General features: G+C 50.5%; 3 protein-coding genes across 5 annotated transcripts; 2 read left to right on the top strand and 1 right to left on the bottom strand.

The window, feature by feature from the left end:
* Positions 1–130: 130 nt before the first annotated feature.
* Positions 131–3,980, top strand: TMEM265 (transmembrane protein 265). 2 transcript variants are annotated; one of them, XM_045993748.1, is made up of 3 exons: positions 131–562; positions 1,634–1,804; positions 3,458–3,977. In XM_045993748.1, exons 2-3 carry the CDS (start codon positions 1,637–1,639, stop codon positions 3,617–3,619), a joined length of 330 nt encoding a protein of 109 aa, XP_045849704.1. In that variant the 5' UTR covers positions 131–562; positions 1,634–1,636; the 3' UTR covers positions 3,620–3,977. The 2 variants fall into 2 exon arrangements, with proteins under 2 accessions (XP_045849704.1, XP_045849705.1); XM_045993749.1 differs by lacking the exon at positions 131–562 and having other exon boundaries at positions 571–1,804; positions 3,458–3,980.
* Positions 3,981–7,855: 3,875 nt separating this feature from the next.
* On the top strand, positions 7,856–17,239 carry PHKG2 (phosphorylase kinase catalytic subunit gamma 2). 2 transcript variants are annotated; one of them, XM_045993746.1, is made up of 10 exons: positions 7,856–7,973; positions 8,376–8,488; positions 12,843–13,018; positions 13,290–13,344; positions 14,361–14,426; positions 14,513–14,676; positions 16,025–16,115; positions 16,214–16,367; positions 16,440–16,565; positions 16,672–17,239. In XM_045993746.1, the coding sequence occupies exons 2-10, from the start codon at positions 8,394–8,396 to the stop codon at positions 16,963–16,965; spliced, it is 1,221 nt and encodes a 406-aa protein (XP_045849702.1). In that variant the 5' UTR covers positions 7,856–7,973; positions 8,376–8,393; the 3' UTR covers positions 16,966–17,239. The 2 variants fall into 2 exon arrangements, with proteins under 2 accessions (XP_045849702.1, XP_045849701.1); XM_045993745.1 differs by having other exon boundaries at positions 7,954–8,046.
* Positions 17,240–17,352: 113 nt separating this feature from the next.
* CFAP119 (cilia and flagella associated protein 119) lies at positions 17,353–20,764 on the bottom strand. Its single transcript, XM_045993747.1, has 9 exons — positions 20,415–20,764; positions 20,065–20,096; positions 19,471–19,536; positions 19,140–19,309; positions 18,511–18,581; positions 18,194–18,310; positions 18,045–18,114; positions 17,873–17,965; positions 17,353–17,533 (listed from the first exon to the last, which is right to left on the bottom strand). The coding sequence occupies exons 1-9, from the start codon at positions 20,616–20,618 to the stop codon at positions 17,355–17,357; spliced, it is 1,002 nt and encodes a 333-aa protein (XP_045849703.1). The 5' UTR covers positions 20,619–20,764; the 3' UTR covers positions 17,353–17,354.
* Between the last annotated feature and the right edge of the window lie 57 nt (positions 20,765–20,821).

Raw genomic sequence — 20,821 nt, 5'->3', positions numbered from 1 at the left:
AGGCTTCTGATTTCCTGGTCTGGTGGAGGGTTGGGTGGGAACTTGGGCACCGTTTTCTTCCACTCGTTCTTGCCAAAACCCTAGTACCTGATATCTAACCCAGAATTATGTGTCTTTGAGGCAGAAATCCTGCAAGAGGAGGAAAGATTGGCAAATCTGATCTGGTAGGGTGCCTTTCCCTAAATTTTCAGTTTTGAGTCACTCCAACTCATATTTTTTCTCTCCTCCTGTTCCCTTAGTTCCTGGATTTTCACTCAGAGCTCTCTGATGCCTCAGACTTTTCCCTGCTTTCGCTCCTCTTGTTCAGGTGCTTTCACTCCTTTTCCAGAAGGCAGGCATCCTACCTTCAGTCGCTCCATTCCCCCCTTTCCTCCATCTAGCCAAACTAGTTTGAGTCAGCCACACCCCTTTCGGAGCTCCTGGGGCCTTTTGGGTGGTGGCTGGCCACCCAACCCCACCCCCGGGCTTGGCTTGGAGACCTGAGTCAGCTCCATCTCCACCCAAGCCAAATCAAACCAGAAGCAGGAGCCGAAACTCGCCGTCCCTCGAGGCCCATAGCCAGGTAAGAGCCCCTGTTCATTTTTACATTTCTTTGGTCTCAACTCCCTAGACCCTCTCCTTGCATTCTCCCCCTAATGACTGTGTCTATGGTCACCACATTATCAGTTCTTTCCTCATATCCCCTCTCCTGCAGCTTTGTGGCAGAGTCTTTGTGCTCTGCTTACCTTGCCTCCTTTCACTCTAACCCTTGTTGCTTGTGTTCAGAGAACTGCAAATGGCTCCATTTTGTATAGGATGTAGGGGGATGGTTGGAAATGAGGGTGGAAAGGTGGTTTGATGCCCCAGCTCAGAGGAGCTGAGAAGTTAGGGAGATGAGAGATAAGATTAAGCAGGGCATCATTATGCAGGTTTCTGTGTGGGTTATGAGGTCATGGTGTTACTCTGAATATATTGGGTGGCCTGGGTTAAAATGGAGAAAAGAGGTAGCAGGGAGTCAGCATAGCAAAGAAGGCCCAATTTGGGGAGGTATGGTTTTTCTGATGTTCCGCTTCCTCAGCTAAGAAGAGGGCTTAGATGGGTCCTTTCCCTCTGCTTTCTCCCATCTTTGTGTTCTCATCCACTCTGTTTTCACATGAGACAGCTGCTGTGCTTGAAGTGGGGTAGCAGGGCTCAGGGTGCCATTTCATGAACCCTCCTTAATATTCACGAGCAGCTTCTGAGGGACTTCAGAGAATGTTAAGACCCTTTGAAATACGGTTTAAAATCACTGATTTGTGGAGTCTGATTCCTACCAGCTTTTGAGATTATGTGTTTCTCCAGCTTGTCAGCGTGCACCTGTCATTTTGTTTTTCCCTACTTGTCAAAACAGTTAAGTAATACAGATAATGCTACGTTTGCGCGTTTGCGCCGGCTTGCCTTTAAACACTCAGAATCTCAGGCTGAGAAAAAAGGATTCCGGCCGAACGTTTCCTCTGTTGGGTCTGTGAGTCATGAGAGGAATTCCCCAGTAAGGCAGCATTCCTGAGAGTTGGGCTAGGTCACAAGGACACATCAGAGAGAGGGGCGGAGTCTGACCAGCCCAGGCCAATGGCTCAGTTGTTGGGCTTACAAGTACCTTGACTGTCGCCCACAGGTGATGGAGGACGAGGAGAAGGCAGTGGACACCTTGGTGAGCAACATGGAAGCTGCTCATCCTCCATCCCCCGTCCGCTGCTGCTGGCTCCGCCTCCGCTACTTGGCAGCTACTAGCATTATCTGTGGCTGCTCTTGCCTGGGAGTCGTGGCCCTTGTGTTTGCCATCAAGGTGAGGAGTGCAATTTCTATGGGAGCAGAGGGGTGGGTGTAGTTAGGTGATGGTTTAGTGTATTTGATCTATGTACACTGATCACACAGCTGCTAAGTACTTGTCACAGCTTGGCTCTGGGCCTGGTGTCAGAAATAAGACATGCTTCTGGCCCTCAAAGTGCCCACAGTCTAATGAAAGAGAGAGCTGTGAAAATGGGTAACTGACGAAATGTAGCTCATCAGTATTGTGATGGAGGAAACACAAGGTATTCTGGAAGCAAGGGAGGATATATATGTGTGATTACATACCTGTGTATGTAGAGTAGGTGATAGGAAAGTAACCTTAAAGGATGAGTGACTAAGGGTTGAAAGGATAAAGGGAGCAGTGTGTACAAAGGCCTGGGCTCTTAGTTCCCCATGACTGGACCAGTGAGGAATAGTGACAGATGAAGCCAGAGGGCCTAGATTCCCAAGGGCCTCCCAATGCTGTGCTTCGAGTTTAAACTTTATCTTGAAAGTCCGGGGTGGGGGCACTTGGGTGGCTCAGTGAGTTAAGCCTCTGCCCTCAGCTCAGGTCATGATCTCAGGGTCCTGGGATCAAGCCCTGAATTAGGCTCTCTGCTCAGTGGGGAGCCTGCTTCCTCCTCTCTCTCTCTTGTGATCTACTTGTGATCTCTGTCAAATAAATAAAATCTTTAAAAAAAGAAAGTACTGGGGAGTACTTTAAAGAGTTTGCAGAGGAGAGTGACATGATCAGGTTTGTGTTCTAAGGCCTACATGGAGAGTGGGTTGGAAGGGGCAGGACTGAAGGCAGTTGAGCAGTGATTAGAGCAATCTATAGCAGTCGGGAAGAAGCTGCGAGGTTTTTGAGAGGGCTGCACCATTTCCAAACACCTAACCGAAACTACACATTTACCCTTTTTTTTTTTTTGAAGATTTTATTTATTTATTTGACAGAGACAGCGAGAGAGGGAACACAAGCAGGGGGAATGGGAGAGGGAGAAGCAGGCTTCCCACTGAGCAGGGAGCCTGGAGTGGGGCTGGATCCTAGGACTCTGGAATCATGACCTGAGCCGAAGGCAGGCGCTTAATGACTGAGCCACCCAGGCGCCCCCACATGTACCTTTTGAAAGGCCACACAGGCTAATTTAAATGTCACATTGGGAATTTTTTCAATCCTGGTTTTATTTTAATAATCAGAAACTGTATTCTTATGATCTTGAGACTTTCTGGCTTCATCAGATCAAAATCATAAAAAGAATCCTTAATAAAACGAGGAGGCCCATTGGGCTAATAAGAAGGGGGTAGTGTTTGGCTGGATGGGAGGGAAGGACTCCAAGATATTTCACAGTTTCTTGCCAAGGATTCCAAATTCTGAATGAATGTGGGATGAATAGAAAAGGATTGGGGATAAAAGGTTTGAAAAGTACTTTCCCATATGTGATCCTGTGAGCCAACAACGGCTACTTGGAAAAGTACACAGAGCTGAGTAGAAACCTTATTTTGTAGATGAGGCATGAGAAATAGACATTGGAAAGGGAAAAGACATTTTATTTCAGGGGGTTTGGGTGTCAGGTTTTGAGCCATGACAAGGATGGAGGATTGGTGTGGGGCAGTGGGCACTTTGGGGAAGAAGCAGGGGGAGAACCTAACCAAAAACCTGCCCCCGCAGGCGGAAGAGCGGCATAAGGCAGGCCGGTTCGAGGAGGCAGTGCACTGGGGGGCCCGGGCCCGGAACTTCATCCTGGCCAGCTTTGCCGTCTGGTTTGCTGTCCTCATTCTGGGCCCCCTGCTTCTGTGGCTGCTCTCCTATGCCATCGCCCAGGCTGAGTGACCCTGGGTGGCCTCTGCTGAGAGTCAGCAAGACCTCCTGAATCCTGCAGTGCGGCATTGCTAGCGTCTGAGGCCAGCAGTGGTCCTTCCTGGCTGGAAGGATGATGCCTCTCTCAAAAGGCTTTGGAAGAGCTCTTCTAGACCTTTCTAAAAGGAGGCAGCAGCTAAAACTTGAGGGGAGGCCAGCCTGCTCTGTTCTTTCAGTGCCCACCATCCCCTATTTCCCCTAGCCTGCTACATCCTAGGGGCCTCGACCCAGAAGTGGGGTTGAAGACCAGGCCTGATTTTATTAGAGTTTGTTTTGTAATAAAAATCTTTTTTAGTGGTGAAATGCTCCTGTCTAATTGTTGTTCCCCTACTTCCCCCTCGCCCATGGCGAGAGCCAGACCGACATCTGATTGATGGCAAAAGTCTGCATTTTCCTTTACTTAGGAGCTGCAAGAGGATTTTTCTTCTTTTTTCCTTCTCCTGGAAGTTTCCCTTCTTGGAAAGACCCCAGCTTCTCCCTTGCACATCAACAGAGAGCCCCTGCGGCCAGATAGGAAGAGGAGCAGCTGCTCCTGTATTTATGGAGTGCTTCCTGTATTCTAAGCTGTGTTCTTAAGCACTTTCTGTTACTTAACTCCTTCACCCCTCACAGCCACTCAGTAAGAGTGTTTTCACTCTTTTCATTTTATAGTTGAGGAAGCCGGCACCCAAGGTCTTAGAGCTAGTGAGATGCTGAGCTGGCATTGAACTCAGAGGCTTTGGTTCCAGAGTTGAGAGAGGAATGAAAGGGATGGCGGCAGCAGGTGAATTTCTGCCCTGGATGTGAAACTCTGTAGGATTATATGAATTTTTATATCCTTTATCTTGGGCCCTCCCGGTAATATTTTAAACACATTTTACACCTGATCTTAGCCAAAAGGCCGAGAAGCAATTAAACATATTTCAAATTGTGAAGCATATCATATATACAGGAAAATATCTAAAAGGAATACATAGCTTTTAAGTTAACACAAAGCCAACATCTGAAAACCATCATTCAGTCAAGAAATTGAACATTGAGAGCACTCCAAAACCTCCTTTAGACCCCTCCCAATCTCTACTCCTTCCTTTCTTCCCACAGATACCTAGCATTCTGACTTCTAACAGTGGAGTTTAGTTTTGCCTGCATTTGAACACTATATAAATGGAGTCCTATGTATTCTTTTTATGTTTGACTTCTATGACTTAATATTGTTGGTGAGATTCATCAATATTTGGTATAGCTGTAGCTGTCATACTGTAGAGTATTCCATTATATGACTTTGTTAACGGTTTAGCCATTATTTGTTGGTGAACTTTTGGGATGATTCCATTTGGGGGATATTAAGAATCTTGCTACTATGGACATTCTTATACATGTCTCTTGGAGTACATGTGCCCTGAGAACTGAATTTTGGGGTTATTTCACCATAATTCAGAGACCAGCAGAGCACCTAAAGAAATTAAAGGTATTTGTTGCACACTGGAGAGAGAGGTTTAAAGGGGAAGATGATTGTCTTCAATGTTCCAAAGTGCGCCAGGAAAGAAAAGTGAAGAGTATCCATTGCTGGTCCCAGCGGTTAGAGTTACAACACTGGGTACAAGCCATACCTAGGGCAGTGACTCTCAATCAGCTTCATAGTAGAACCACTTGGGGAGCTTTATTAAAAAGTACTTATGCCTGGACTTCAGCCCTACAGATGTCGATTGAATCGGTGTAAAGTGCTGCCTGCCTGGGCACATTTTAGAGAGCTTTATTTTTTTTTTTTTTAGGTCTTGCTATTTTTAAACTCAATTTTGAAAAAAATTTCAAACCTACTGAACAATAAAAGAATAGTACAATGAACTCATGTGTGCTCTTCACCTAGGTTTATAATTTTTCACACGCTTGTTTTACCACGTTTCACGTTTACCATGTGTTTCACCACATTTGTTTTAAGCTCTTTCTAACTACGCATATTGTTGGGGCACCTGGGTGGCTCAGTGGGTTAAAGCCTCTGCCTTCGGCTCAGGTCATGATTCCAGGGTTCTGGGATAGAGCCCCACATAGGGCTCTCTCCTCAGCAGGGAACCTGCTCCCCCCTCTCTCTGCCTGCCTCTTCTGCTTACTTGTGATCTCTGCCTGTCAAATAAATAAATAAAATCTTCTAAAAAAATTAAAAAATAAATACACATATTGTTATTGCGGAGCCATTTGAGAATAAGCAGAAGGCCTATCATTCCTAAATTTTTTTTTTTTAAGATTTTACTTATTTGACAGACAGATCACAAGCAGGCAGAGAGAGAGGAAGGGAAGCAGGCTCCCTACCAAGCAGAGACCCCGACGCAGGGCTGCATCCCAGGACCCTGAGATCATGACCTGAGCCGAAGGCAGAGGCCTTAACCCACTGAGCCACCCAGGCGCCCAATTCCTAAATTCTTATTTACAGTTTTTATTGTCAGTATGGTCTCAGATTGTTTTTTAGTTCAATTTGTTTTATCCATTACTGTCATCCTTCTTAAAATACTTGGTTGAGGTATAATTTACATAAAGTGAAGTGCACAGATCTTAAGTGTGCGGCTTGGTGAATGTTACATATAAACCCATCTGTATAATCACCACCTAGGTGAATAGAATATTTCTAGCACATTAGAAGGCTCCCTCGTGGCTCTCTCGGTCTCATTATTCTTTTTGTTTCTGATTTTGACCAGTGGAAATTGCATCAGCCTGGTTCTTTTGTCCTGATAAGCCCCACATTTCTTCACTTGCTTTCTGGCACAAATTATTCCATGCTCATCTTACACTTTCTCTGCTCCAGCCTGGGAATTGGTCATTTCTCCCAAGGAGTCCTGGTTCCTTGAATTGGGGCCTGTCACTTTGAAATCAGTATCTAGACTAGCAGTGCTCATTCTCCTGAGATGTGACTGCTTCTAGGCCCTTTCAGAGGTTAGAGCTAGAAAATATCTCAAATTCCATAGTCTCATATTAAGAACCTTGGCTGCCAAATACATCAATATGTTTATTCATTTGCAAATATATATAAATATAAAAAAAATTCACTTGCTCAATTTCTGAATAATCCTATTATAATACCAAACGATAAGCCTACTAAGTAAAGTTCAAGTTTTCTTTGCAATTATTTTGTCTTTAGATTGGTGGTATAAAGTCAAAGTACTGTTAAAAAGTTACTTGGATTCGTTTTTCTCTTACATGGTTGTGATCCCAAAGTGACATTTCTTTTTTTTTTCCTTTAAATATTTTATTTATTTGATAGACAGAGATCGCAAGTAGGCAGAGAGGCAGGCAGAGAGAGAGAGAGGGAAGCAGGCTCCCTGCTGAGCAGAGAGCCCGATGCGGGGCTCGATCCCAGGACCCTGGGATCATGACCTGAGCCGAAGCAGAGGCTTTAACCCACTGAGCCACCCAGGCGCCCCCCAAAGTGACATTTCTAAGATAGTTGTTACAAGAGTAAATGAATTCATCCTGTGCCTCTTTTGCTGGAACAGGATCTCCACACGGTAAGGACTCCCTCCGCCCCCGCCTTCCCCCCCCCCCCCCCGCCGCTGATAGTTTAGCGTTTAGACGCCCGACAAATATTTATTGAATGAGTAGGTGAATGCACTGAAAAGTCTTAAGAAGTCAGTCGCTCCTGGCAATATCTCAACTCGCCAGGCTTAGAACAGAGTGTGATACTCCCCAAGGCTTATGGGAGGCGGTGGTAGAAGACTGGGAAAATGTATAACCCCAGATGGTGAGCACGAGGGCTTTGGAGGTATTCAAGAATCCGAGCAGCCGGAGGACTAAGAAGCCACTTCTGGTTGACGGGCCGTGGTTCGTCCAAGTCCACACCAGGTGGCAAGTTGGGGTCCAAGCTGCGAGCTCCGAGCGTTTTAAGAGCTGGAGGCGGCCCCTGAAAGCATACACTTTGGACTAGGCTGCCAATTTAAAAAAGAGCGGATTTGGACAGTGATGCTAGGAAGGGAATGAGGGAGTCATGCCCAAGTCAGCGAACGCGAGGTTCAGCAACTCCCGCGTCCTACATACCCAGAAGCCACGCTTCCGGATAAACCTAACTTCCGGGTCCCGTTCCGGGCCTCCAACCCCACTAGACAACAAGCCCTCCGCCCCCGTCGTGCCTTGCAGATGCTGTGCGCTAATTGGCTGCATCTGAAGCCCCGCCCCAGCGTCTCTGCCTTTGGTAACTCCTAGCTCTAACGCCCGCGCCAACCATGAGACTCTCCGCTTCCTATTGGACTGCAAATTCCCAATCGGAAGGGTTTTTGAACCACAGTTTTCAAGCGCCGCTGGCCATTGGCGGACAGGATGGGGGCGGGGCTTGGGGTCGTTGCCGGCGCCGCCCGGGTGTAAGGTAAGGGACTAGAGGCGAACCCCGCGATAGCGCGGCTCCGCGTCGACCCTGGCTTCTCTCTCCTCCCCCGCGGGTGAGCCTGCGCGAGACCCCGCGCCCCCTTCCAGTGCCCGCCCAAGTGCGCCTGCGCAGCAACAGCCACCTCCCAGTGTGCCCCTTCCCTTTTTCCTCCGCACCTTTTCCCTTCCCCTCCCCCGTCCCCCTCCCTGCCCTGACACCCCTCCCGCCCCCTAGGCCCTTGCGTGGGGTCTCCCAAGCCCTGATCCGTCCCCCACCCCGTCCCCATCCCCGAGGATCCTGGCGCCCCAGCCGCAAGGGCTGCGCCTCCGCGAGCCGCGATGTGCGTCCTCCCAGAGCCTGTGGGCCTCACTGCCCTCACTGCCCTCCGTTTCCCGCACACAGGCCCCCACCACCTTCAGAATGACACTGGACGTGGGGCCGGAGGATGAGCTGCCCGACTGGGCCGCAGCCAAGGAGTTTTACCAGAAGTACGACCCTAAGGACGTCATTGGCAGGTGAGGCTTAAGCCAGGGCAACAGAGGTCCGGAGAGGTCGGGCCCTGGCCAGAACACACGGTTCCATCTGAGGGCTGGATAATTCTTTTTTATTTTTATTTTTTTTAGATTATTTATTTATTTGACAGAGAAAGAGAGAGAGATCACAGGTAGGCAGAGACAGAGGGGGAAACAGGCTCCCCGCCAAGCGGAGAGCCCGATGCAGGACTCGATCTTAGGACCCTGAGATCGTGACCTGAGCCTGAGGCAGAGGCTTAACCCACTAAGCCACCCAGGCGTCCCTGGATAGTTCTAAATGGGAACGAACAGTGGTTAGTGGAGTACTATTTGGGGACTTAAGTCTTTGTCTGGGTCAATCCCCATTTCTTTCACACTCATTTTATGTGTTCAACAGACGTAGTTAAAGCCACGAAGGTCTGCCAGACACAAAGCTAAACACAGGGAGCATAGAAGAGATATTTATGCCTTGGAGAAGAAGTTCCTGAAAGAGACACATGAGCATTCAAGTAGTATCAGGTTGTGGGATGGGGCTCAGAAAACCACAGCTTTCCACAAGAGTTGATCTTTGGGTCTTGAAGGATGAGTAGTGGTTCAGCATGCAGAAAATAGAAGGAAGGCCTCACCTGTAGAGACAGTGGCAGGTACACTTATTCATCCAAGGTTTCCTAAGCACGTACAGTGTGCTAGGTGCACTGTGTGAGGCGCTGGGGATACAAGTCTCACATGTTTTCTGTTCTCCTGGAGCTTGTATTCCAGTGGTAGAGACAGACAGTAACCACAAAAACAAGACAATGGTCATCATCTGCTCAGGTGAGGGGATGAGAGTAATTAACGGCGCTGATGCTTGAAGGATGGGCATGAACAGGAGGATATATTTGGGGCAGAGGGAACAGCACGTACAAAGGCACAGGCAAGAAAAGGCCTATTCTAAAGCAATAGGCAGATGATCATGGTGACTGGGATATAGTAAGAGTGGAACAAGGTGGAGGAGATGAAGTTGGAGAGGTAAGTAGAAGCCTTATGCCATGATAAAGAATTTTGATTTTATTCTAGTGAAACTGATGATTTCAAACAGGGTAGTTAAATTAACATGGTCTCATTTACATTTCTGTGATCAGGGGGCCAGGAACTCAGCCTTTCTGTGCCTCACTTTTGCCATTTAGATTGGGAATAAAAATAGGCCCTACCTTGTAGGTTGCTGTGAGGATGGGAAGAATTAATATGATAGTCTTAGACACTTCTGGCACATGGTAAGTGCTCAACACGAGTATGTTACTACATTTAAAAAAGATCATTCTGAAAAAAAAAAAAAAATCATTCTGACTCTTGTGTAGAAAATGGATAGGAGGGGAACAAGAATGGATGTGTGGAGGCCAGTTAGGAAGCTGTTGATTGATTCAGGCAAGAGACCGTGGTGGTTTAGATTTGAATGGTGGTGGTAGAGATGGAGAGAAGTGGGTAGATTGAGGTGATGATTTGAAGAGAGACTGATACAGTTTCATGAGAGACCAGATATGGGCCATAAGAAGAAGAGAAGGAAATAGGAATAATGTCTAAGGTTTGGGTTTGAATGCCCGAGTACCATTTTCTGAAATGAGGAAGGCCAAGGAGGATCGGATTGCCGGGAGGGCCGCACAAGTCAAGAGTTCAGCTTTGGAAACGTGAAGTTTGAGATATCCAGCTGGAGCTGTCAAGTGGGTACATGTCTCTGCAGCTCGAGACAGAGCTGTGATAGAGCAATCAGTTTGAGAGGCAGTAGCATATACATAGTAGCTGGCAAGAAAATGTATGGAAAGAAGTGAAAGGGGCCAAACTCAGGCCTTGGGGCATGTCACCATTAAAGAGTTAGAAAAGCGGGAGTCAGCAAGGGAGACTAAGGAGATAGCATCTTTGAGTTAGAAATAAAAACAGGAAAAGAATGTGCTTCTAGAAGGCTGGCATGTCTGCTGTGATCAGTGCTTCTGAGGCCAGGGAAGCAGAAAGGGCTGACTATTCGATTTGTTCAGACTCCTTTCAGATATCACATGCAGATGTTAGAAAGGCCTTTGGGATCAGGAATTCTGGAAAGGAATCAAGACTTGAGGCAGTGCAGTGGGAGCCATTTGCACAACTGGTACTTAAATTGCCCAGGACAGGACGGTCATCAGGGGGAAAGGGTATCTGGAAAAGAAGAGAGCTGATATCCAAGTCCTAAGCTGATGCGGGGTTTTAGGACCAGGTAAGGGAGGATTCACTGAGGCTAGGAGAGCCTTTAGGGCAGAACAATGGTTCTCTGCCATGGGGTGCAGAGAGATCAGTTTCGGAGAAACAGGTCAGGGAATAGGGTTCGTTAGCCTCTCATTCCAGCATTACTGTAGCAGCAGCATCCTTGGTCTCTGTCTTTTCCCTGTGTTTCTCCTGCACAGTAAATTACCTGCACACTCTCACTAAATGAGTTCCCAGAGTGCCAGTTTCTTCATGTATGAAATCTTCATGTCTGAAGCCTTAAAAGAGCTTGCTGCATTCTAGAAATTGGTGATAAATTCTAAGTCACTGAAGCAAAGATTGAATAGCAGGGACATAGCCAAAAATGAGGCTGCAAAGAAACTGAGACCATTTGGTGAAGGCCTAGAATGACAGGTGAAGGAACTGGGAATTTACTTCTATCTTGCATGTAATAGGGAGGTAGTATGGAGAGAATACAATGTTAAGTATCCTCCGTAGTTAACTGTATAAGGTTGAAATTATTAGGGCTCACTTAAGAGCACAGTTGCTCTAGGGGTCCTGCTAAGGAATGAGGGTACGCTTAGAGCTTAGTTGAGAATTTAAGCTGGAAACGTTTTAAGCAGGAATGACATAATTGGGGCGGTCACGCTGGAAGCAGTGTGGTGGATGGGTTGCATGGCCAAGGTTGGCAGCAGGGAGATTAGTGAGGAGGCCGTTATGGCTATGGGGATGGAGTACTAGGAAGCAGATTTGAGAAACACACCAGAGGGAGTGGACTGGTTGGATGTGGTGGATTGTGAAAGAAAGGGGAATGCCAAGAATCCTACTAAGATTTCTAGTTCGGGAGTCTGATTGAATGGCATTACTGTTAATGGGGGAATTAAAACTGTCAAGTGGCAAAGAGTAAGACAGTAGGAAGTGGGGAGCACTGGAGCAGCTGGAAGGTTCTTGTCCCACTTAAGATGGGAATTCAGGGGGCGCCTGGGTGGCTCAGCGGGTTAAAGCCTCTGCCTTTGGCTCAGGTCATGATCCCAGGGCCCTGGGATCGAGCCCCGCATCGGGCTCTCTGCTTGGCTGGGAGCCTGCTTCCTCCTCTCTCTCTCTCTCTGCCTGCCTTTCTGCTTACTTCCCTACTTGTAATCTCTGTCAAATAAATAAATCTTTAAAAAAAAAAAAAAGATGGGAATTCAGATTGGAAAAGAACAGCTCACTGACCAAACATAACACATCTGTGGGCTGTGTTTGGCTGGAGGGTCAGTGGTTTAGATCTCTTGATGGAACCAGAGATGTGGGTGACAGGCATTCTAAGCAAAAGGAGTTATGTAAGAGCAAAGGAAGCCATGAAGGGCAGCCAGGGAATGAGCACGGGAAATGTGGTGTGAAGTCCGGCCTTGGAGAGATTCATACTTAGCCTGAGGTACTTGTAGGATCATAAGGAATTGGCGACAGATTCCAAGCCAGGAAATACATGTCTAGGACTTTCTCTTCACCATGCCAAATGGACTTTTCTTCTTCTACCTTGTGGCATTTGACACCTCTTCAAGTTGACATTGTCCACACTTCAGAGCCTGCAAAGTGGAAGTCTAGAGACCTGATGTCAGTGAGTCACTTGGAGGTTAATTAGTGGCACATTTGGGACCTATACCAAGGTCTCCTGATTCACAACTTTGTTCTCCAGTTAATGGTCTGCTGTTTATTTGGAGCCTCTTACACTTGAGGTATTGTAGGAGAACTTTGGGATTTGGAAGGGGTAATCAGGGGAAGTGTGAGTAAAAATTGGAGGGAGCCTTAGATCATTTCTTCTTGCTTTCTCCTTGTGGGGTTCCGGGAGAAGGGGCAGGTTCTGGGGCTCAGTGTGGAAAGGACCTCCCTAAGCTTCTCCATGCAGGGAGTGGCTGAGGCTGGATTCGAACCCAGCACCCCGCCTGCCTTCCCTGTGAGCTTTGTGTTGCATCTTGCTGGGTACTCACATGGCTTGCTGAGGCTACTGTGAAGCTGCCGTAGGCCAGGGTGAGCCGTGGCAGGCTGCCTTATTGTCCAGATGGGGCTTCAGAATACGGTGCAGTGGGTACAAGGATGGCGAGGCTCCACTCTGTGTGGAAATGAGAGAGCAGGAGGCCCTGACGCAGGTGCGGTCTGATTCTGGCAGAGGAGTGAGCTCCGTGGTGCGCCGTTGTGTTCATCGAGCCACTGGCCACGAGTTTGCCGTGAAGATCATGGAGGTGACAGCTGAGCGGCTGAGTCCTGAACAGCTAGAGGAGGTGCGAGAAGCCACGCGGCGAGAGACGCACATCCTTCGCCAGGTCGCCGGCCACCCCCACATCAGTGAGGCTGCGTTCCCCGCTCCCATTAGCCGACAGCCACCTCCTGCCGGCCCTGCCCACAGCCCATTCCCCCCAGCACTGCCTCCACCTGCTCCCTTCATCATGGCTCTGCTCCACCTCACAGTGTGGCCAGCCTTTGGGTCCCTACTGCCTCCTTTTGGTTCTCCTTCCTTCCCAGTAACAGCCCACTGCCACCTCGGGGTGGAACGCCCCTTTAACTTGCACCTGCTCCTTTCCATCTCCGTATCTCTGCCTTTCTGCCTCTTTCCCAGTCACTCTCATCGATTCCTACGAGTCTTCTAGCTTCATGTTCCTGGTGTTTGACCTGTGAGTATCTCCCTGCCCTGATCTGAGAAGCATCCTCCTCCCCTCCGTGCATGACCCCAGCCTGACGGCGCAGCGGGCTAAGATTACCCTGCTCACACCTTCCCATGGGCCCGTGGCCCAGGCCCCTCTCCCTGGGTGCCCTGAGGAGGCGAGTTCTTCCAGAGTGCTCATGACCAGCCATTGAAAAAGGGTTTCCCTGACTCCGGGCTCATTGTCCCAGTCCCCCATGGCTATAAGATCAGCAGGGAAGACTGAAGAGCCGAATACTTATCGACAGGTTCTTGCTCCCCTGTCTCTCTCGCTATGAACACCCTGCTTGGTGTTTGTCTCTGCCCATGGGGTCATTCCCTGGGCAGTCTGACTCCGAGTGTGAGATGTTCTACAATACAGTGTAAACCAGTGCAAAGGCACTTCAGAAGAATGCTTTGAATAGCAAATAATTAAGAGAGACCCCTGGAAAAATTTCACAAAGTCTTCATACAGAAATGACCCTCTGCAAAAGGGGCGGGGGGAGGTAGGAAGCGTCTGTCCCCTCATCATGCAGCTTTGCAGAACAGTTGCATGCCCCCAGACAACACCTGACTTCGAGGGTCAACACAGAGTTGCAGTTATAAATTTGGTTTTTGAAAGGTAAAAATAAGATCCTGCCCAACTTTTTTGCCATTATTACCTGTGAAATTTTGGTCCATGATCTAAGTAGATTCACTTTAGAGGGTCCTCTTTGAATATAATGAGTCTCATATAATGAGGACCTCCTGTAAATTGCTGCCGCAAAAAGTTTCTTATTCTTGCTAACACAGCAGCCATGGCATGGCGCATGTATTTTGACTGCCAACCCCTGGGCCAAACTGCCCCTGGCATCCATTTCACTCTTGGGGCACTCTGATTGCTCAAAAAAAACCAAAGAGGACTCTGTCTCCCCTGGTCTCTTCCATGGTATTTTCTATGAGCACTGGCTTATTTTTCCCAGCCCCCATGTAAGGTACACCTACCTCCCAACCCCTCCTGTCCCTTAGGATGCGGAAGGGAGAGCTGTTTGACTATCTCACAGAGAAGGTGGCCCTTTCCGAAAAGGAAACCAGGTAATGACTGAGCCTGTGGCCCGTGGGGTGACCAGGGGGCAGGGTGGGGTAGGGAGAAGCAGACGAGGAGACTGCGCCTCCCCCAGGTCCATCATGAGGTCTCTGCTGGAAGCAGTGAGCTTTCTCCATGCCAACAACATTGTGCACCGAGACCTGAAGCCTGAGAATATTCTCCTAGATGACAATATGCAGATCCGACTTTCAGATTTTGGGTTCTCCTGCCACTTGGAACCTGGCGAGAAGCTCCGAGGTGAGGGGGCCTGGCGCCCTAAGAGGCTTGGGAGGGAAGGAGACCCAGGCCTGAGGCTGGTTAGCTGGCTCTGACAACCGAGTACCCAGGTATCAAGAAAAAGGGAGAAGTCAGTGAGCACTTGCCAAGTACCTTCTGTGTGCAAAGCCTCGTGTGCATCTGAGTGGGCTTCCCGATCTGTGTGGGGGAGGGGACAGAGACAGGTGTGCAGGTCGTGGGACACAGCCAGGCAAGGGACCATGCAGGGGAAGCCAGGATGGAGGAGCGCCTGATTCAGCTGGAGGTACCTATGGAAGGAGGGGTCTCCAGAGCTGGGCCTGTTGCCTGAGGAAGAAGGCGGTGGAGGGTTGGGGGTGGGGGTGGATAACAGGCCTCAGCTGTGTGTTTGGGTTTTTCCTATTCTGGAACCATCTTTGCTCCTGCCCCATACCACCCTTGCCCTTGGCTTTAAGAATTCAGGTTTCCCTTTAAAGCTCCAGGTTAGGTTAGATCCCCTGCTTTCTCTTCTTCTCCCTTCAGGACACACCTCTTACTCTATTATTTCTTGGTTTGCTTTCGGGTAGACAGCTTGGTAAGGGCACATCTAATTTCACCAGTGTCTAGTATGGTGCCTGGTACATGGTGGGCATTCTTCAGTACTTTTGGTGGGAATGAATTACCCAGAAGAGTCAGGCCTATTAAGCTCTCCTGGAAGTATGGCACAGAACACAGTAGGGCAGTTGCCAAGATGGAAAATTTGGTGCCTGAAGCAGAAGCAGCTACATATAACAGGCTTGGATCAAGTCGTGGAGGGCTCTGTGTTGCAGGAGTCTAGACTTGAGCCCAAGGCCGTATGGAGGGGAGGGGCAGACAGCCAGGGAAGGATTTTAAATGAGGGACTTACCTAGTGTGTGCCTTAAGAAATCCCATAGTCCCACTCATTCTCCTTGGTTTTGAGTGCTGATTCCACTATACAGAATAGCAGTCATAGGAGGAGGAATCAATTTGGGCAGAAAGGAACATAGAAAAGAGTGAAGATTTGTTTTCCGTGTGTATTATGTAGGTAAAAACGTGATAAAAGGCTGTGTAAGGGGTGGGTGGGTGGGTTGGAGGTGCCAAAAGGTATGGTGGAGTAGGACCTTGGAGTCAGTCCAAAAATCAGATTTTCCCAGGAAGGCCACAAAGAACCTTGGTGGGCACTTGAGTTGTTCAGCAGGGATGGGGTTAGGTGAGCCCTCAGTGGAGGGCAGGCAGGAGCAGAATGGGAACCCTTACGGCCCTGGAAGTGTTGGGGCTCAAGCAGAGGTCTGGAGTTAGGGGCCCTTGAAGGAGCTGGTGGCATCTGTCAATCTCCGCCTTCTCTCCCCAGAGTTGTGTGGGACCCCAGGGTACCTAGCACCAGAGATCCTTAAATGCTCCATGGATGAGACCCACCCCGGCTACGGCAAGGAGGTCGACCTGTGAGTTTCTGGTCTCCCCACCTCCACCCTCCTCTGTGTCCCATCGTTCACACGCCTGCCTGGCACCTAGTTCTGCCTGACTCTGCTCTCTTCCCCAGCTGGGCCTGCGGGGTGATCTTGTTCACACTCCTGGCTGGCTCACCACCATTCTGGCACCGCCGCCAGATCCTGATGTTACGCATGATCATGGAGGGCCAGTACCAGTTTAGCTCGCCCGAGTGGGATGACCGTTCCAACACGGTCAAAGACCTGGTGAGCCAAGGCTGTGAGTGGGCTGGGGAGGAGGCCCAAGTGCTGCCTCTCACGCGCTGGGGTTCCCCCTAGATCTCCAAGCTGCTCCAGGTGGACCCTGAGGAGCGCCTGACAGCGGAGCAGGCCTTGCAGCACCCGTTCTTTGAGCGCTGTGAAGGCAGCCAGCCCTGGAACCTCACGCCCCGCCAGCGGTTCCGGGTAAGCCTGCGAGCTTCGGGGTTGCGCCGGCTCCTCTGCGCCGTGATCTTTCTCCTATGGTGGCTACTGCACTGGAGCTCACACGGCCCCTCACCCCCCTCACCAGGTGGCAGTGTGGACTGTGCTTGCTGCGGGACGCGTGGCCTTAAGCACCCAGCGTGTCCGGCCACTGACCAAGAGCGCACTGCTGAGGGACCCTTACGCGCTGCGGCCCGTGCGGCGCCTCATCGACAGCTGTGCCTTCCGGCTCTATGGGCACTGGGTGAAGAAGGGGGAGCAACAGAATCGCGCCGCCCTCTTCCAGCACCAGCCCCCTGGGCCTTTTCCCATCACGGGCCCTGAAGAGGAGGGGGACTCTGCTGCTATCCCCGAGGAGGACGCTGTGCTGGTGCTGGGCTAGCACTTTGGCTCCGGGGACCCCAGAGTGTAGGACTCTCCAGGAGGAGGATTTTTATCATTCCAGCCCTTCTGGGCTTTGGCCTCGGGCCTTGCCCCTTAGGCTGGCCGGGCCCACCACTGCTTGTACTACCATGAAGAGCAGCCATGTACCCCTGCCCCCACCAGCTGGGGCTTTGGGGTCGGAGCGGAGGGGGAAGGCAGCCACTGGCAACACCATGCCTGGCCTCGTCTGTGCTGCTTCTGCCGCATTTGCAATAAAATCTGCACGCCAGGGGGAGCCGGTGCCGTGTCTGGTGTCTGGCTTTGGCACGGGAGCCCAGAAGGTGCTCGGGAGCAGGGCGGGGATGGGGCTGCCCTGCCCCAGGCCTTTATTGGGGAAAATGCTGGGGGTCACTTGGTCTTGTTCTTGCCTTTGCCAGAAGGTGGCTGGGAGGGCCGCTCTAGGGTGGTCAGCTTGCTGCTAAGCCGTTCCTCGCTGGCCTGGAGCTGCTCCTCCATCAGCTGTTGGAGCTGCTTCAGCTCCTTGTTCATCTGGGTCCTGATGTAGGCTTGCAGGCTGGAGACCTGGCCTGCCGGGACAGGGAAGAAGGGGCAGGTCAGCAGAGGTGCTGTGCCGCTACACAGGTGGCAGTGTAGCTTTATTTCAGGGAAGGCCAGCTATAACCCTTCCGCGGAGAGAGGTGGGGGAGCTGGCCAGCCTGGATCCTCTGGGTTGCTGATCAGCAGATAGCTCCTGCCTCACCCCCAGCAGCTGCACTCTTATTACCTGTTTGTCACCTTGGGCTTCTGCATAAGGGAGCATTTGGAGGAAGGACACTGTGCCTAAAACAGACTTGAAGTCCTGATGTGGTCTAAACCCTTCATTTTGTACCTGCCCGAAGTCACGGGGGACCCTAACCCATCCTCACTTGGCTCTGGCTCTGGCTCCGGCTCTGGCTGGACCCCTGTTTCTGGTTCCTCTTGCGGGCTGACGCCCTGCTCCACCTCCTCACCACCTTTCTCTGCAGGCCAGAAGCAGGGAGAGCCTTCAGCCCCAGCCCCAGTCCCAGCCGCAACCCCAGCCCCAGCATTCTTCCTTACCTGTCTCCTCCTCTGGCAAGAGCTTGGGGGGCTGTAGCCCCATGTAAGTCAAAGACAGATCCAGTTGCACCTGGGAAGGAGGAGGAGCGAGGCTGAGAGGAGGACATCTGCACCAAGTGAAAGGGGGAGGTGAAGGGCGGCCTCCGTACCTGGGGCGTGAAGACGTATTTGTAGAGCTTAAAGTGGCGAAAGTAGGTGTTGACCACATAATCTGCCAGGGCCAGCAGTTGTTCCTCCCTAAAGAGGTTGATACTGAAGGGGGGCCGCTGTGGGGATGATTGGGAGTGAGAGGACTGACCACCTCCAGGAACCCTGACATTTTCTCCAGGTGCCCAGCCGTGGAGGAGCAGGGAGAGCCCCCTGCAGCCTTCAGAGGAAGATGAGGGTGATGAGTGTGTAAGAGGACAGGAGACTGGGCTAGACCTTATCTGTGGGAGACCGAAGATCGCGTTTCAGGGGAACTGACCCTGACTCCATGGCAAAAAAGGACACTGATGAAGTAGCGGTAACATTCCTCCACGTTGCCCAAGGGGGTTGCTGGGAGGGAAAGCAAGATGTAACAAGTGAGTCCCTTCCCGAATAGTCATTCATTTCACTCACTCAACAGCTACCTTACTGAGCATGAGCTTTGGAAGTGAACAGCTCTAAGGTGAAGTCCTTGTTTCATTAACTCACTCAATAGATAGCACCCACAATGCACTGTTCTAGGCACTGAACAACACAGACGAGATCCTGCCCTTAAGTAACATACAATAAAACAAAAAATACGGAATTTCAGCTCTTGTTAAACATCCCGCAGGATATCAGTTCCAGGAATAAAGTGGGAGGTGAAGGAGGAGCTATTTTACTAACCATTGTCTCCATATTTGTGTGTGTTACCTACAGTATTCCTCAGAACAGTCTCGTAAAGTTGGTGCTGTCTATAAGGAAATGGATGGTTTCAAAGCTGAAATAACTTGTGCATGATAACACTGCTTGTAATGACAGAACAAAGATTCCAGGTGGTAATCCACTACTGCTTCCCGTGGTCCCTTGTGCCATCCCAGTCTCCACAGTCCCCTGGGCTCAAACCCTTCAGTAGCCTCCTCCTCTCACCAACACAGGCCTTATGAAGATCTTGGAGCAGGGCACAAGCTGTCGATGTCTGTTCCAGTGAGAAGCCCTGCTGACGGCAGAAGATGAGTGCGTGGGAAAAGAGGTCTAGGGTGATGGCCTCCTTCAGGCTTTGCTCAGGATAGCTTAGCCCCAAGAGCTCAGCTAGCACCCTTGGGAGGGAGACAGGAAGGAAGGACTGAGCCAACCCCTTCACCACCCCACACTGGTGCACCATGTGCTCAGGGGGTGGGCATCCATGCCGTCCCAGCCCAGCCCCCTTAGCCTTCCCCAGGAGCCAGCTCTTCTGCTCTTCCTTGTCCCATCCCCATACTCCCTCATCTCCTCAGTGTTGGCTGTCTTCTCCAGCCTGTGCATGGAATGGATATCCAGGTACTTCCTGTCGTAAGAAAAGAGGAGAATAGGTGTTGGTGGCCATCAGGCATTAGTCTCATGACAGGGCTGTGATGGCTAGAGCATTGGACTGGGAACCAGGAGACCTCTCAGCTTGAGGGTTTGCCCTTCTACTACCCTCACTGGGCAAGTCACTTCCTCTCTGGGTGTAACTTTCTCCTTCTTTAAATGAGGGATATGGTGTAAAGGAACTCTTAGGATTCTTTTCATTTATAAAGCTGAGGATTAGGTAACTTGAGTTCTTGTCTCTGCCACTCCCCATGGCGTCAGTGTCTTCGTTTATACAATGCTCTGTAGCAGTCGGTATTGCATTTACATCTGTAGTCTTCTTCGTCTTCTTCCCACCCTCCCTCTTTGGACTGGGGAGGCAGGAAGACTGGAGATCTAGTCATCTTGGATAATTGTAGTTTCCTCATCTATCAAATGGGGAATGCCCCAGCTGTCTGACAGGACTGTTGGGGAGGAATAATGCAAGCGTAAAGTGTAACTTTTCCCCAAGATTCTTCACACTCACCACATGCAGATCCGGGGCTGGGGCAACGGGGGCTGCAGAGAGAAAACGGATTGGGCAGGCGGAGCCTTGCCCTTCCTGGCCCCAGTCCCTGACCCATCTGGAATCTCCAGCGGGCCTAAGAACCTGCTAACTTGCCAATCCTTTGTGTACGAGCAACGCTGACAGGCCAGGCTTCGGTAGGCCCTAAGTACTATTCATGAACATTAAAGAATCGGAGTCACGTACCCCTGCCTCTTCACCAAGGCACCCAGAAAACGTCTGGAACGTTAATAAACATAACGACGGGTGACGCCCTGCCGGAGAGCCCTTTTACAAACATTCATGAGCGGACCACTCTGTCCCGCCCTCACCGGGAACAAGTTGGCTGCAGGATCTTCATCCGCTTCTACCGAGGCCGTGGTTCTGGACTCGGTCCGCACACCTGTTACCATCCGCGTGACGGACCCATCCACTGAGCTGAGGTCCTTCTGGGATTCCCGCTGCAGCTCTGAGGGCTGTTTACGCTCCGACTGTATCTTCAGGGCCGTGAATTGGCTGGACTTCTGGCGGATCATCTCGGGGTTCTTCCTAGGCGCGGGTCGCCACAGGCTGTGTCCCGCCCAGGTCCTGGAAACGCCGGTTCTCGGGCTGCGATTGTCAAGTCCTCCCTCCTGCGACGCCTCAGCCAATCTACGCCGCAGAGAGGCCGGGTGCAGCCAATCCGCAGGGAGCGTCTCCCTCCGTCTCAACGGCGACCGTTGCTAAGGGAGTTTGTGGA

Source organism: Meles meles, chromosome 21 (genome assembly GCF_922984935.1).
Source record: "Meles meles chromosome 21, mMelMel3.1 paternal haplotype, whole genome shotgun sequence".
Taxonomy (NCBI): Eukaryota; Metazoa; Chordata; class Mammalia; order Carnivora; family Mustelidae; genus Meles; species Meles meles.
Note: the sequence above shows the minus strand (reverse complement) of the source record. Positions and strands in the feature narration are given on the sequence as shown.